Source organism: Anticarsia gemmatalis, chromosome 11, assembly GCF_050436995.1.
Source record: "Anticarsia gemmatalis isolate Benzon Research Colony breed Stoneville strain chromosome 11, ilAntGemm2 primary, whole genome shotgun sequence".
NCBI lineage: Eukaryota > Metazoa > Arthropoda > Insecta > Lepidoptera > Erebidae > Anticarsia > Anticarsia gemmatalis.
Window position 1 is genome coordinate 3,988,766 of NC_134755.1, and position 17,341 is coordinate 4,006,106.

Genomic DNA, 17,341 nt, shown 5'->3' on the forward strand with positions numbered 1-17,341 from the left:
TTATAGAACGCTTTTTGGATAAAACCTCATAATATAAAAAAGCCAGAGCTAAGTCAATCAGATGATGGGTAGCAACAGTTTCTTAGCTATTTAAAACTATTGCGAAATTCGCTAAATACATTTCAATTAACTTGATTTGATTGCTTTTGATATTAAATATCACGAATTACGTCATGTTCTATCAACGGGAGCATTCAGCAAAAAATATTGCCAATTTATTAGGCCTTTATTACTTTTATAATCAAACGACTCATGACTAATATGTAATACAATAACTCAAAATGTATTACACATAGTCGAACATAAATATAATTTAGCCACACATAACGACTAACGTATCCCCCACAAAACTGTCCAAAAAAAATTTAATCATCATATCTCATTGTGTCTTTTTTCTCATCACACACCTGGCCGTATATCTTTACAATCTATTATAATTCTTAACGACTAATAAACAAAGATTAAAATCCGATAACATAAGAAAATGTGGAGCTTCGCAACTAGAGCTTTGAGGCACAATCTTCAGCAATAAACCAGTTTACTTGACCCGTGAATCTGTTCGAATTAAAGTTTTCCCTGCTTTAGTTGAAAATAATGAAATGTCTGCTTACACTGGTCTTTTCTTAGAACACCTCGGGCTATTAATGGTAGTAACATGTATGACATTGAGCCTGTCTATTTAAGAAGTAATGATTTGTAATAGATAAGATGATCTGTTATTATATTACGGTAAAAAAATGTGTTATGCCATTTTCAATTACGGGCTTCCTATTCGTAGAACATAATTACTCAGACAATGGGTAAGAATACATTACGACGAAACCATTGCTCTATATAAATTAATAAATTAAGGAGTATTCAAACACCAGAAACAGATGCCACTTTTCATGAATCCCATTGAGATTATTGTTTTAAAAATAAATATTAATTGAAGAAAAGCTTTTATATTTGGCGACAATGTTTAAAAACCGTGCTTTATTTTTATCATTTATTGTCTTAAAGCGATTTGACGCCGTGTTAAGAATGTTGCGTCAATTTTCGTATTATTCGCTTACGTTATGAGTTTGTATTCAAATTAAATCCGTAAGTGTAACCTAAGGATAAAACGGGAGATCAAAGCATGCTCCCAGCACTTTTTCTATATTTAGTCATATCAAGTTAGAAGGAAAGATTGGTTTCGTCTTTGTTTTCAAGCTTTAGAACTATCAAAGTAAATCACATTTAGGTCAGAACTTTCTACAACAAATCCATACAATAGTATACTCCCTTGTCTGCCGCATCAGTTTCAAATGACACAAATATCTAACAACAGTGAATGAGTAATGGAGGGACAATCTCTATTCGATGGACCGTGAATCGCTACGAACATTGTCTATAGAAATGACACGATTTGTTTAAGCTGTTCAAGAATTTGAAGTGAAGATTATGATCAATTTGATTTATAATTGAGGCATCTGTTTGATGAAGGGAGAGATGTGGGTTGAAGAGACCTTTGCCCGGAACTAACACTAAACAATAAAAGTATCCGAGTTGCTTTTTGCGTTGAGATCGTTTAATGCGTCTGAAAAAATATTCGCTGTTTTAGAAACAAATTGATACATTAGTCTTCGAATACGATCTCATTGTTTTTGATCTTTTTAGGATGTTGATGGTTCTGAAATATAAGACTGGTAGACAGTGCCTCAAAATACTTTATTTAACTTGCAAAGTAAAAACCATAATGTGAGGTGATGGGTAGCCAGAATTCCTTTCTAAACAATTAAATCACGCCTTCCTAAATCAATCTTTCTTTTCCATAATTATACCATTAAAAATTTAATCAAGAGAAAAAATCATTTTCCCACCGCCCTGACGCGATGATTAATTCCAATGTCATTAAGTAGACAAAGTTTTAATTAAAATATTAATGATTTTTATTTATTACTCCTAGCTTTGTTAAGTTTGATTAATTTCTTAATTTGGGCACGCCGAAGGCTAGACTATAAAGTATAGGTCTCGTAGAACGCGTTTGCATAAGCGCCAGCGATAGCGATTCGTTGTACTTATAGGAAACTTTATTATTTTACGTGAAGCAATCTTTGTTGAATGTAGCTCTCTCTCTTCCCTCATCTATTCCCGAATTAAAAAGAAAATGTTGTTTTATATTTGTTAGAAAGTGTTAAAACAAATATTCATTTTGCGTATCAATAACAAAATATTGGTAAACCATACACGGATATCAGTTACTATTGAACATAGTCCTCAATGAAAAGCTTCTTTAATCAAACTGCGATTAAAATTGTTATACAACTGCCAAAATATCATAAGAAATCTAAAATCGCCCTCACTCCCGCTAATCGTTTACTACAAAACCTGGCCTATCAAAATAATGTGATGACACTAACATATAGTCGAAATAAAAGCATTGCTAGTTATATAAGTACCATTGAACGGTGTAAGGTTCGATAACAAAGCGAGCGGCGTGTCGATGAAGACATTAGAAAAATAAATGATCTCCCTTAGTTTTTAATGAACGTTGTGGTATAGAACGTTATGAACATTGACCTTTATAATGAGAGTTAAAATTAGGATGTGGTTCAAAAGTAATTAAATGGAGAAATTCAAAACTTAAGTCTCGTTTTGGATGCTTTTGGTCATTTTATGGTATTTGTCTTCTTCATTATGAGCTATTGACTTATTGCTTTTATAAGAACAAGTACGATAAATGTGTACCTACTTATAAAACGCTTGTGACTGCATTATTTTAACGCCTTAAGTCACGTTACAATCTGTCTTTCTTTACCAGAGAGTGCCATTCAAAAACAATTCCCGACCGCCTTGTTCGAAAGAGCGATTCTCTACAACAGTAAATTTAAATACTTAATTTTCATTTCGAAGCTATACAATATTGCTTTCTGTGCAAATTTTGTTCAGCTTACTTTAATCATGTACTGACTGATGAACAATGACGTCATATTTCAACTCTACCAATCGGCAAACTCTTTAAACACAAGTTGAACAAACCAAAGCACCGACTACGGTGCGTATCTCAATCAATCACGTGCCCGAATTGGCTGTCGAAATTCAGGCTTGACTTGTTTGCACTGCTTTGTGATTCCCGAACTTTCGTATTCTGTAATATTAATGAGCCTGATCATGTCAGTAATATTCAGAACTTGGTTCAAAGCTACTTCTTCGACATCGAAAATCTGTACAAGAATAATGTTCAGGTAGAGTGTTAGAACCTAATTGCGGCTGTATTAAAAGGTTTATATTGATTTTTGTCATAAATTGATCACCCTATGATACCTCTACTATAGAACTTTACTTAACTCTTGTTTCTATAATTGTAAGCTATGAGAGTTTTTATACATATAATTTGCTGTTGTTGCTTGTTAAGAATATCTATTTATTCTTAGCTATTTAGCTAACAGTTTATTACAGTCTTTATAAGTACTTAAGCCAAGCCGAATTAATTCACTTGATCAATTTTGTCACTAAGCAGACTCACTATGAAACTTAAAGTTGGTATTAAAGTTAAAAAAACTGTAGGCGCCTTCGACCAGAGACCCTTTAACAGCAACGACCTCTATTGCTTCACTAAACATGACCAAATAAAGAGTGTTACTACAAATATTTGACGTTCAACAGTTCGAAAACTACAAAGTCATACAGTGACCATTTACCAATCGTATTTATTTCATCTCTGTCCATCGATCATGTGGGAGCAAGAGGGCAGGCATTGTCATTTTACAGTTATATGGACGAACATGCATTATTCATGTGTCCCCAAAATATGGGCGTGTTTCTGTTTGACATTACAATTCCTATTTTATGTGTTGCGAATTGTTGAATGTTTGTGTCTGGTACTTTCTGGGAATTCTTTGAATGTAATGTGCTCATAGATACAGTTTGCTTCGGTCTTTCTTTTCTAAGAGTATGCTATCACAATTTTAATTTATTCGCAATGTTTTCTTTAAAAAAAATCCACAGTAATTTTTCAATGTTCCGTCCAACTTGGATATCGTGATGTATTAACTTGATTTATTTTTTGTAAATTTTGTTTCTAGACTTTGTTGTACGTTGAACCATTGAACAGAATTGTGTTTAATTCGTTTAAATTATTTGAGAAAAATATCAATGTGTACACTTTAACAGTTCTATATGAATTACAGTTTGCACGTACAAGTTTGCGCAAGATATTACTACAAGAATTAACTAGCTTAGCTTTAGTTAAAGTCCGCTACAAGCCAACACAGTTTCAAAAGCCGTAATAAAGAGCACCAGTTGATAATGAGAGCGATGTTGCATTAATGTCCGAAGAAAATCGGAACAATTGTTTACAAGATCACTCTGCCGTTATGTTTTTAATTTCAAATGTCTTGCTTCGCTGGACGTACGGACTTGTAATGATATAGACGCGCCAAGCTTGCACCAAATTAGACATTCTTTAGTTAATATAACATTTTCTTCTGTGAGGAATGTGTACTATTTTTTTATATCTACGTTAAAATTTGGCGATCGTTTTCTTTATAATTTTAGCAGGTGAAGAAAAAATTTAAGTATTGAGTCAAAAATATAATTTTGGATACGTAAAGGAGCTTTAACGATTATAAAGAGATTTAACGATTTTTAATTAATAATTAACTCCAATGACTGTTTCAGCCAACCCACTCGCGATTTATTTTTTAACAAACCAAATTTAATATAAAATACTTTTTATTTATAAATCCAATAGGCGTCGCTGTCTATACATTTTCAACTAACATATCAAATGTGGTTCAAGAGAAATAACTTATTATTTTCCATCGCAATATAACGTGTTACGAACGAATAAAACATCATTAATAACAATAAAAACATACAAAAGAATTTCTGTCACTGAAGCTAGAAAGACGGCGCAATCGCAATTTATTGCTAAATGATGAGACTAAGTCGTTCTCACAGAAAAACGATTGAAATCTTTAACAGCTTTTTACAGTTATCTTATTAATTAGGAACCATTGTATTAGCGACGTGTATAAATTACAATTAGCATTGCATTCGATCACAGATTTCTCTTCGCATTGATGATAATGAGGATGTTTTTGTCAACATTATGAATTGTGACAAGCTATTACGCATTTTCAAATGAATATTACATTGTAAAGTCTAAGCATCTTACATTCGCCAACGTAAGTAAGCATGTGTAATGTTTGTTTCTCTTTCACGCATAAACGACTGAATAGATATTGATAAAATTTAGTACGCAGGTATTTTATAACCTAAATGAATTTACAACGCAGGATTGTTTTCTATATATGCTAAAGCCAGTCTATAAATAGATAAACTCCCATCAATACACAATCAAACGATAAACTCAATACGTATGCTAAAACAATACTAAAAGCATTTGACTACAAAGTGAGCACGAAAATAGCAAGAAAGACATACAAATGACCAAAGATATACAGAAATATTCTTGTTATATTGTAAATATTTCTTATCAGATGTTTCTTTGGCATAAACCACGTGACACTTTAACCTGCGCCGTGTCTACGCGTTCTCCGGTTACGATATCGTACGGTACATTTGAGACTTGCGTGGAACATACACGTTGATAGTGCGAGTTTCTGCGACAAATTCAACTAAATTAGACGACTATTTGTCTTTGATTATGATGCGTCGTTAGTGTGGAGTTATTTGTAATGGTTTGAGGCAATGAAGCGAGTTCATTTGCACTAATTTTGTCTTAGTTTTTGTGGTTTCAACTGCCTTGGTGGTCTCTTGAGAGTGAATTTGGTTCTGGATTTTGATATTGCCTTCCGGAAAAGACAATTCTGTTATATAATATTTTTCGAATTTTAAAAGTTATTATTAAATGGCACATGCATCTAGCAGAAAGGAGTAATCAATAGTTGAATCATTCGACTCAAGTATATCCTTATGGATATTATTATGTTCAATTTAGCAGTGACTACACCTGTTTGTTTTAAAATACGCATGTATATATTCTGGAAATCAAATCCTATTATTCTAACGTCAATATTATGTAAATAAGTACTATGACAGGCGAGACAACATACTTTATAAGACATTTACAAGCAAAAAGTCTAGCAACATATCAATTTTGCGCCTACAATTTTATGTTTCACACACGACTGCACACAATTGAGAGAAACTATGTAAATCTAATCACCTACATTATCGGTTTGTAAATAAATTATCATCGAAAGATAAATTGCGAAAAAAAATTTCTGAAAACTTCTTTCTTGTTTCTAGTTAATGAGATAATTGTTGGAGATTAGATGAGAATCCGTGGCGAACTAAATGTTACACAGAATACTTTATGATCTCTCTTTACCGAACCACGTAAAGCTAGCAAGCGCACTAATCTTAATGTCATAGTAATTTTTAGGCCCAACTTTTAAAATTGATGTATTTTTACAGCTGTTCTAATATATTTTTTGGTATTTGTTCTTTCCTGCAAGCTGCACCATGCACAGTCTTATGTTAAAAAATAGTCATGTTGTCTTTCAGCTAACAAACGTCGGATATAACCAGGTCTCGGGCGTTTTCGTGACCTTTCGTAATATCTACTTCATTAACAACCCTAAACCATAATGAAAAAAACATTTAAAATTCAAGAAAATAACTCATGACCAATCCTAAGTAATAACTGTATACTGAATGTTTCTAGTTATAAGAAAATTCTAAGGAAGTTAAACAAGACTCATATGAATATCTGTTTGCTCGATGAATATCTGCAAACATGAGATGCGCTGTTATATCCATATTTGGAACATAGTCCCTATTATGACAACCTCTATTAAAACTGTACGCAAATATATCTAGTATTCTGCTCACGAACGAATGTACCCACAGGACGATGTAGAAGTCAATGCTATAACAGAATTTCGCGAATGCTATCTGTTTTGTGTAAACCCTGGTTTAGCATTTAGTAGCAATAATGTTTCATTTTTACTATGACTTTATCTCTACAGAGTTTTTACTTGGGAGTGGTTACCTATTGTTAATTGTTACGAAATTTCATCTTAAAACCATTATAAAAGAATTCCTATATTGCTTTGCTATCAACATTGTGCTAACACTACATGGAAGCTTTTTTCCTCTTTCCACAATTTACTGGGAGTTGACAAGTATTCCTTTTCTTAACTAAACATTTATACACACAATACCTAAAACAACTCCCGTACAGTTTACATACATATTATTCGTTGTCAAAGCGTTCATTGAAAAGCTATACATGTGTTATACAACACGTGTCTGCTTAGTATGATGGCAACTAATTATTCTAAGGTCCCGTTCTTTCGGACGAGGGCGAACGGTAGCTCTTACTGTTCGTGAGACGAAATGTTGTGAAATGTTTACGTGTCTTGTATAAATATGTGGGTTATGGCTGTTGGAGCTATTTATTAAGTGGTTTTTTAGTTCGGTGTATGTGCGGTTGAGGTGATAATAGGAGCGGACTCGATAGTTCTAATGATTGTTATGAAAAATACTCGTTTTTTGTAAAATTTATACACTTTTTAAGGCTTTAAATGTAAAATTATATCTTGATGACTTAGAAACGAAGTGATTAAATACAATTTCACCATAATATAATATATAATTGTTTAATCGAATTTAGATCCCAGCTTGAGTCTTGTCAATTGAAATCAAACTAGAATTAGTTGTTGAACGCAGGTCACGTTATATTACAAAATTTCTACCGAAATGTTTACTGTCACACTCCTGTATAGAAAGAATAAACCCTGAGACCTCCGCGTCCAAAATGCACAAATATGAACTTATATTATGTTATAAATATTTAGATTAACTAAACCTATTATTAAAACCAATCAAACCTCCTATCTTTGTCTTCACAATTCCTGAAGAACAGCTGTCTAATGCACGTAAAATTACATACACAAGTGATTCACACTTGAAGAGGATACGCAGCTCTGACCAGCGAAGCGTAAGCCCCATTTAGCGGAGAGAGCTGCGATGAGCAGTATAACATTAATAAATTAATCATGATTTTATGGAATTCCGCTAGCTCGCGCTGCACCGCAATATTTAGGGACCCGTGAGGTTGAAACTTCATATTTTGATATTTTGTTTTCCAAAAAATATTAATGCGATGTGTTGCGTTAGAAAGTATATTATATTAAACAAATTGATGTAAGATCAATCGAAAAATTATGATTATTTTCGTTATTTCCGATATTGTAGTTTTACGATTTCATTTCTTAAAAATTTGTTTCGATCTAAAGTTAAAAATTTTGCTAAATAAATTGTTTATTAACAGACATTCGACCTGGCTGCCTTTCAAAGAATTTTTGTAACAAAGACAGACAGATACAGTGCCTTAAAAAACAAAAAACACGTTTTTTTTCACCAATTAAGCATCGTCTAATAGTATTATATTCATAGATATTACTCAAAATTATACGACAAAATGACACTTATCATTTATCATCAAACGCAACGCGGAACCCGCGCGTTATGCATCAAACTCGTGATATGAGTGAGAGTTCGTCTTAAGACTAGGTATATGTGTTAATAGTAACGTCTACAGATTACGTGCAAGCCAACACGCTTATTGTTAACGGCTTTATACGTGAAACAACTGAACAATACCGTAGTAGTTTTATATTGTTGAGAAAAGTTTGACCACAATTCTTCATCGCAAGCTTTTGACATTATTGTTTCTTTATCTTTGAAGTAATATAATAAAGATTTATCGAAAACACAAAACAATAAGGAAAAACACAATTTGTAAACATTAAATATTTTCATACTTTTAAACATTTGGTGGTACGTGCCGTTGGATATATAAGTTACTTGAATAAAAGAATATGAATTTCATAGAAAATTGTTTTAACTTTTTGTCGTACATTAGACCTAGAGTAAATGTTTTATTAAATAGATTTATTAAATGGTATAGGAGACCCTCAGGCATCTAGACAGTACCTGAAAAAACACCGCTAAGTTGATTTATTTAAGTTTTTATACTAGTTAAACAAGTTCCCCATTTCGTTACCTTCACACAAACCTTTCCATTAACAATATTAAAGCAACGCTTTGCAATAACTTTTCCCATATTATCTATACTAATATTATAAAGCTGAAGAGTTTGTTTGTTTGTTTGATTGTTTGTTTGTTTGTTTGTTTGTTTGTTTGAACGCGCTAATCTCGGGAACTGCTGGTCCGATTTGAAAAATTCTTTCAGTGTTAGATAGCCCATTTATCGAGGAAGGCTATAGGCTATATATCATCATGCTCCGACCAATAGGAGCACAGTAACAGTGAAAAATGTTACAAAAACGGGGAAAATTTTGACTCATTCTCTTAAGTGACGCAAGCGACGTTGCGCGGATCAGCTAGTTCTCACTAATTGACGTTCATAACATCAACTTAAGCTTACAACCATATTAATAAATTATGCTTATCTTTTGAATTATAATGCTACATTCTTAGATATTAAAATATTTTGGATTGTTGCCACTCAAAGGGAATTTGCATAATCCCAACATTCTTGAATGTATAGTATAAATCAATATGATGTTTGTGATAGAAAGTTTAATAAATTCATCTTCTTTGAACAGTTGAGGCGATGTTAAAGTAAGCTATAAAACCCCTTAATTAGACATCTTGGCAAATGTTGATCTCTCTGAGAAATCGGACGGCACAATTAAACTGAATGGATCCGTAACGTACGTATCAAATGTGGCGCGAATTATTATAATCTAAGAAAACACCTAAAAACATTTTTGAACACAATTTTTTTAACGTATAATACTGTCTCATTGTTGGGCAAACGTCTTTTACAAAATCGTCCAGAGGGCACGATTATTAACATAAAATCAAAAGCTTCGTATGCCAATTGCACAATATTTTTCTGCAATTTAAAAAACCATTTGAAGAGACATAAAGATTTGTTTAAAACTGCTCATAATACGTACAAAAGTGTACCTTTGTTAGTAAAGATCTCTTAAAGTTAATATAAAACGTATACTATCGGATATCGAAACCGCAGGGGTCATCATTCGATTAATAAACTTGGTGTCAAGTGTATTCAATAATGTACTGTCGGAGGTTCCAGTTAATATTCGAGTTTAGGATCCATTCATATTTCGCATTCATGTGAATTAATTCATTGATATTTTCCCAGCGGTATTCATATGTTATTGGATTTATGGAATGTACGTTTAATACATTCTTCTGCCATGAGTGTGGATTTAAAAAGTTTTCTTTTTGAATGGAATGTGAAACCATAGTTCACGGTAGGCAAAAGTAGGTTGAAAAATTTCACACCTTTGGAAATGTTTAAGGAAAATTCTTAAGGCGACGTCATATGAAGGTTCTGCTAGAAGTATGATCGAATAAGATGAAGTTACGAAAAGTAGTAATAGGAATATTTCTTAAGTGAGGAAAGTTACAGTCGAGACATTGGCAGTGTTCCCGGTAAATAATGAATTCGTCATTCATATAGAATGACGATTTCGTGAAAGTCGAGTCAACAAATCAAATTCAACCTTGTTCTTCGTTTACCTTTAATGAAAAGATAGGTATTAAAAAATAGTAGGTAGGTAAAGTTAACCAAACTTGAAAAAAAAATGCCTCGGTTAAAATAGTACGTTATCAATACGAATCTAATCTATTTCAATGGTAATTATTTAATTAGATTTCAGTTACCTACACGCCGCTATTTCGCTTCTCGCAAATAACTAAGATGCGTGAAAGATGTACATGTTTTTATTTGTAAGTTGACGGCTCTAATTATATATTTACTGTTACTCTAGTTTCATGTTCATGTAAAGAGATATTCTAGACAGTTCTATTTTAAATAAATAAACATATATCTGTACTTATATCAACTTCTGACGTGAAAAATGTAAAATAAATGAACGTTTTTTCCAGCCAGAAATGATATATGTATAGAAAATAAAATAGTCCGCATGTATCGTGAGCTATTCGTTTTGGACTCTATTGCGATACATAAATAACATAGCTGGCTGAGGGGTATCAAATACACCCTCTTTTCGATAGAAGGCCAGAACAAACTGTAGGCTAATGTTGACAATACAAAGGAGATAAACACAAATAGCCTTTGCCTGATTATAAAATGAAAGCCTACACATACATCGTACTGTTCTTGTATGCGATTATTGTATTTGATGAGATCAGTTCCAGATTTTGCAATCATTAGTATAATATACTGTTAACAAATTTCTCTTCCGAAACTTGGTTAGCCAAAGATCTGAGTTCAATTCAATTAAAACTCCTAGTTTGGTGAAATTGCAAAATATCGAAAAACAAGATATTTTTAAAAATCTAGGACCCCATTAACTTAATAAATTACATAGGCACTTTTCACTTCCAAATACGGACATAATAGTCTTGGGGTCAATCGATTGAGTTGTTGATTGAGCCGTTCAACGGTTTTCAAGTAAATAATGATTCACCTGTGAACTTTGCGAAATTGCTTTTTATAGAGAATACGGGCCTGTCTTGTAGGATAGAAATATGAGCAGTTTATTTTTCAATCCTTTGACGAAATAACGAGCACGATCTACTCTGTTGTTTCTCGAAACGAGAAAAATATTTCGGGATTAGGAAGCTTTCGAGATTATTGTAGCTTTCCATTAAATGAAGGTTATAAATTAGACTTAAGTAGTTGCAAGTATATCCTGCCTACTAATATGATTAATGCGAAATGAGACAGTATGTGTATGTGCGTATGTTTTTTAGTCTTTCGTACAATAATTGCTCAACAGATTTGGATGAAATTTTGTGTTCAGATAGTTTGTTGCCTGTCCGATCATACCAAGGACAATCTTGTCACACCAACAAAATTACGATCTAGCCTTTTGTTAATTTGGTATGTCCAATGAGATAGGACCCTATCCCGAGAAAAGGCTTAGGTATACCATAGCTATGGCAAAACCAGAGTTCATTACATCCACCAGATGAATGAAAACGTCTTTAGAAAGGTCAAATATTTAAAAAGCATGTTCTTTCTATTTCCAGTTTCATGTTAAATCTGAGCTTATACATAATATTAGACTTTTAAATCAAACTGGTTTCTAAGTTTTGCTTGGAATCGAAAATATTTTGAATTTCTCTGTAAAACAAACTGTTTCTTGATATGTATTTAAATGAATTCATGATGTACGCCGTTAACATTACATTTAGAATCATTTTGTTGATTTTGAAAGTGTAACTTTAAGAGTTAAATCACTAATATATACGATTTTGTCGACAGCTTTGCTTGTATTAAAACATCTGCTTAGTGGTTTGTTTGCAGTTCTTCATTAACATTAAGCTTTTACGTACTTTTAAGTTATCAGTCTTCTTAAATACTACATGTTTAAGAATATTAACTTGAAAATAATTACTTGGAGCTGTAGTGAAAACCGTTATTGCGAAATTTATAGTTACTATTTCATAGTAAAGTATAACTGTACTACAATTTGAAAGTTAATTACTACTTAACTACGCTAAACCGCCCACCTTAGTTTATCTCACACAGAAGGAATTCTTAGAATCAGTGATCATTATTGCGATAACGATCATTTATATTGTATAGAATAAGCAAGCCGTATTATTCCCATGTTCTAAACTTGTATACAAAACTGTACATGAAACTACTGACACAGTGCTGGTGCGCGTGCGCATGCGTGGCGCGTTGATGTCTTTTGTATGCGGCTTTTAGCGTGCCATGTTTTCCCCTTGTCGGCCTTATCTTTTATCGTTTACAAAATGTATCTTTCCGCTGCGAAACACCAACGTCTTAATAATTCTTCGTACATAAATTTTAACAACGCAAGTTTGCGTGTTCAATGCCTGAGAAACGATAAATGTGGGACGAGTTAATTGATTGTAATATTAACAAATGCATAAACGTTATCCGCCAAATTTTGGCACGACTGTTCCGATGAAAGTATAACTGAATTTACGTATTTTGGGATTTTTTTTTGCACCGAAGAAAATGCTAACACACTAACACACTTTAAAAAGCGAAGCGAAAAGCAGAATTTTCACCGTTGCGAACGTTCAAAACACGTTATTGTACCAATTCGTAACGCATTTCTGAATTATCACACTGAAACCAAAACATAACCCAAATACCGGACAATCAATTACAGAACTTTCTTTTATGAAACAACTTACCGTTTTTATTGAATCGTCTAATCCCACCCTTACACAGTCCACAACACACAATTCAAATTAGAACAACAAATTAGGGTTGCGCCACGCACGTGTCGATAATAGTGTCGAGTATCGAGCGCGCGACGTGTGGTCGATGCGATGGCCGCGAGAGACTGGCGCGCCGCCGCGTCTGGCTCGCACCTGCCGCCCGGCCCCCGCGCTTAGTGACAGGTGGAAAGTACCATCGATATCGATACTTTGAGCCAACCACACGTCGACGGCCATAAACATGGGCGTGGGTGTCACAAAACAGTTCTGACAGTTCAGCGGGGGTCACCACACGCCGTGCGGATTAAATTTCCCGTTTTATCTTCGGTACTAATTCTGTATTATGGGTTAAACTTTACGCTGCATCTCACGCTTTTAATTGCACGCGGAAACATGCGGAATTGAACCCTTGTACTTTACTTAAATTCATTGACATTATTAAGATACATTGAAATAAAAAGGATTAGATACTAAACTTATAAATCTATTAAAGAGATTCAACACGGAAACAATTGCCTGCAAATTGTATGTCAACCAATCCATCGTACTTAACAGCATTGAAAGCAACCTGTCTTCGTAATCGAAACCAACTGATATTTATGTTATACTAAAACATTGTACAGAATTATACGCCATTGTTTATCACTGAGCAATAAATCTAGACTTCCTGGGTGAACGACAATGAGGTACAACCTGATCAATTTATATCACAATGATTGTAAACCAGTTCCTGTAAGCAGGAATTAAATTACACTCTATAATGCTTGTAGCACTCAGATAAAGCGATTGTCAGATGTGAATAGAATGTGCTTACAATAATGTAGTAACTTATGTGACTAGAAAATTATGCTACCTTGGCTACGCTTTGCGTGCGCTTACGATTTAACTTCTTCGTAAACGAGCGTAGCTTTAACTTTATTACGATTTATTGTTAGTTATCAATTGACTAATAGAGATACATAACACTATATTATTTTACGATACTATTTTTTTAGGTGACGCATGACGGTCACTATTTCGAAGATTACAAACATGTTGTATATTCCTTTTAGCTCAACATTTATAAAATCAAATTAAGCTCTTTGAAAGATCGATATATCGACAAAATCTATCGACTACCAACATCACTAACCATACGTAAGCAATGTACTGATCAAATTAATTACCGCCTCATCTCGACTCCGCAACGCTCGCGATCAAAACCCATCACCTTTCTCTTTTCACCGTATGGCGAGAAAGGTGTCTGTCTCTTTTTAATTTATAAAAAAAATGCTTAGATTCTTCGGCGGCAGTGCGTGCTGAATGTGAAACTGTAAGTTTCACCTGTGGCTTGAATGAATCAAGTGTGTGGACATGCTTAGTAGGTATTTAGGAGAATATGCCGCTAGTGCTAGTCGAGATTAATTATTCAATAATTATATTAGAATATTTTTGTTTTATTTTTTAATAGTGAATACAGTTTTAGAAGAATATCCAAATTTTTGTTGCGTAAACAATATTTTTCTTAATAATAATGTGACTAAAACATCTACAGTGATATAGTTTTGAATGAAATAAAACAATTTCTAAAAGGGATAGAGCTTTACTTAGTAATAATAAATCTTACAATATAAGTCTGTACAAGAATTCTTCATGAATTTTCTGTCTCCTTGTATCTGAAAAAGAAAACAAAACAATTTAGAATATTCATTCAATTGGTTATAAATGCAATAATCTCTATTCATCATATGATAAATTTTAATAGTCCAATTTAAGCAGCCACATAAAATGCTATTTCAGTAAATTGTACATAATAAATTCATAGACTTTTATACTTTCACTTGCAGCAAATTTAAAATAAAAATGTAAGCTGATGAATAAAATCTGATACCATTGAACTATACAAGACATGGTCACAATGACATGTTGACAACTGATAGTTAGTTTATGAACTAGCAACTAATGTCTATCTTCATATCCCACATAAATAAAAAGCCCAGCCAAGTGCGAGCCGGACATGCGCATGAAGCATCTGCTACTACTTATAAGAGTTTATTGTATGACCCCCTTAATATTTTATTTTTGTTAAATTTCATATTTTTTGTAATAGCGTCAATCAAAATACAGCATTCAAAATCAAATCAAATCATTTATTCATTTAGGTCAAATATTGACACTTATGATAGTCGTTACAATTACTGAATCTACCACTAGCTCGGAAAGGGGGTAGAGCCTTATGAGAAGAGCTAGCGAGAAACTCACGGCCACTCTTTTCAATCGCCAAAAAGTTTTACAATGTGGTTGATACAATAATTGATCATGCGAGGAGCTGCCAACATTTGCAAACATTTCAGCTTTCTAACTATAATATGAAATACAGCCTGGAAACAGGCAGACAGTAGAGAGTATACGGTCCCGTTTTACCCTTGGGGTATGGAACCCTAAAAATAAACTAAGATCAAAAATTATAAATCGACTTACTTGCAAGATATACATGTGTAAAACACAGTTTGTCCTTCATCAGCTGATCTCAATTGTAGGGTAGCATAAGACATTCTATCATGTCCACACTTAGGACATCTTCGTTCAACAACAGGCCCTTCCGGTCCATCTGTGTTGAGCAAATTCTCATGTGTTACTACTGAGACTGTGTTGAAATTTATTGTGTATTGGAATTTTAAGTTGCTGAATTCTGTGAAAGAGAAAAAGATATTTAAAACCTACTTAAACATTTTTTCTTTCAATGGATCTCTATTAAATCAATCTACCTACATATTGATTTCAGAGGCACGTAATTCCTTGATTAAAAGATGTATGTGTATTAATAGATGTATACTTTGATCATTAGCATTATTTATAAGTTCATAAGAGTGGGTAAGTTAAAATATACTAATATGCAACAGGATGAACATAATATCAACACCATATAATCAACTCTAGGCTATTTTCAAGACTATTTACAAACAGCACGCAATACTCACTTTCAGCATCGTATGTCGCCTTGCAAGCGTAACATTTGACCGAACCAAAATCTTGCAATAGAGGCAGAATAGAACCGCATCGAGCACAAAACGAAGTACTGGTGGAAAAAGGGCTGGTGTCACTGTCTGCCATAGCCTGTACATAATAAAAAGAAAATTGAATTGCTGCAGGGTGTATCAGTGTTGACAATTTTGTTAGACGAATTTTTAAATGATCCTTGTTTCGGTCGTTTCTGTCCATTTGTTCTATCTTAATCTATCTAGTTATTTATGGAATAAGTATATTTACTCACCGATAATAATTAAATTGTTGAATTTTTACAAGATAATCACGTAGTTTGTAGGTTATATTATTGTTGTTCACGTTGTTTTGACATAGGTATTTTATTGCCAGTAATTTAGGAGGTTGATATTTTCCTACCATCAGTCAACAATGGGTTACTTTGTAGCTATTTTTTTAATTTATTAATATATTTTATGATGTTAATGATTTTTATTAAACCACTGCCTTTTTGCGAAAGTTACTCACAGATTTTTTTCTTCTTACGGGTTATAGAATCTATATAGTATTACGTGATACAAAATTTTTGGACCCCTTTTTATGAAAATTCCGCGGACGCAGGAGCATAAAATTTAGCTCACTTATAGTTTATGTGTAGGCGGAGTGCAGACAGCTAATATTTTTCAATAATAATGCGTATTACATTACACAAACTAGCATGCATTTATTTGACACACGAATACACAAGTATTTGTCCACGTATAGGTACATAATACATACGTTCTCTGTGGTCAAATTATTGTTTCTTTAGTTTAGAAAGACATTTGTTTGACTGTCAAACAGATTTTTTTTATTTAACGAATGCTACGTGAAATACTGGGCGCTTTTATAGCTACAAATTGTGTAGCTGTAAGATACATTTAAATGTACACGGACTATTATTATTATTCATGGAAAGTTTTGTGGCAGCAATCTGCAATAACAACATTCAGGTACAAAAAAAGCTACTTCTGGTTCAAAGCAATTTTCTTACTGTAGTTTACGATTTCAGTAATTGCACATACTTCAATATAAAATAATATGAACCTAAGTAATTTTGAGAGATACGAAGGTACCTACATTTAAATGTGCACGAATTATTATCAGAATTAATAACATCATCATACAAGTAAAAACTTTTTATTTTCTTGATTTCAGTAACTTAATGAAAGAACTT

At 33.0% G+C, this 17,341-nt stretch overlaps 2 protein-coding genes across 2 annotated transcripts in view; both read right to left on the reverse strand.

Annotated features, from left to right (window-relative positions):
• Positions 1–13,303, reverse strand: part of m (zona pellucida domain-containing protein miniature) — an 83,338-nt gene extending 70,035 nt beyond the window's left edge. The window contains exon 1 of the mRNA XM_076119973.1: positions 13,138–13,303. The gene's annotated coding sequence lies outside the window, so the exon portion shown is untranslated. The remainder of the gene's footprint in view (positions 1–13,137) is intronic.
• A 1,386-nt stretch (positions 13,304–14,689) lies between these two features.
• On the reverse strand, positions 14,690–16,510 carry Polr1H (RNA polymerase I subunit RpI12). Its single transcript, XM_076120044.1, has 4 exons — positions 16,418–16,510; positions 16,125–16,260; positions 15,625–15,835; positions 14,690–14,819 (listed from the first exon to the last, which is right to left on the reverse strand). The coding sequence occupies exons 2-4, from the start codon at positions 16,255–16,257 to the stop codon at positions 14,795–14,797; spliced, it is 369 nt and encodes a 122-aa protein (XP_075976159.1). The 5' UTR covers positions 16,258–16,260; positions 16,418–16,510; the 3' UTR covers positions 14,690–14,794.
• Between the last annotated feature and the right edge of the window lie 831 nt (positions 16,511–17,341).

Bases quoted from the DNA above. Each gene is read 5' to 3' on its own strand.
- Polr1H (XM_076120044.1), bottom strand. From the start codon at position 16,257: ATGGCAGACAGTGACACCAGCCCTTTTTCCACCAGTACTTCGTTTTGT. The intron at 15,836-16,124 runs GTGAGTATTGCG...TCTCTTTCACAG, and splicing joins GGCGACATACGATGCTGAAA to AATTCAGCAACTTAAAATTC. The intron at 14,820-15,624 runs GTAAGTCGATTT...TTTCTTTTTCAG, and splicing joins TACACATGTATATCTTGCAA to ATACAAGGAGACAGAAAATT.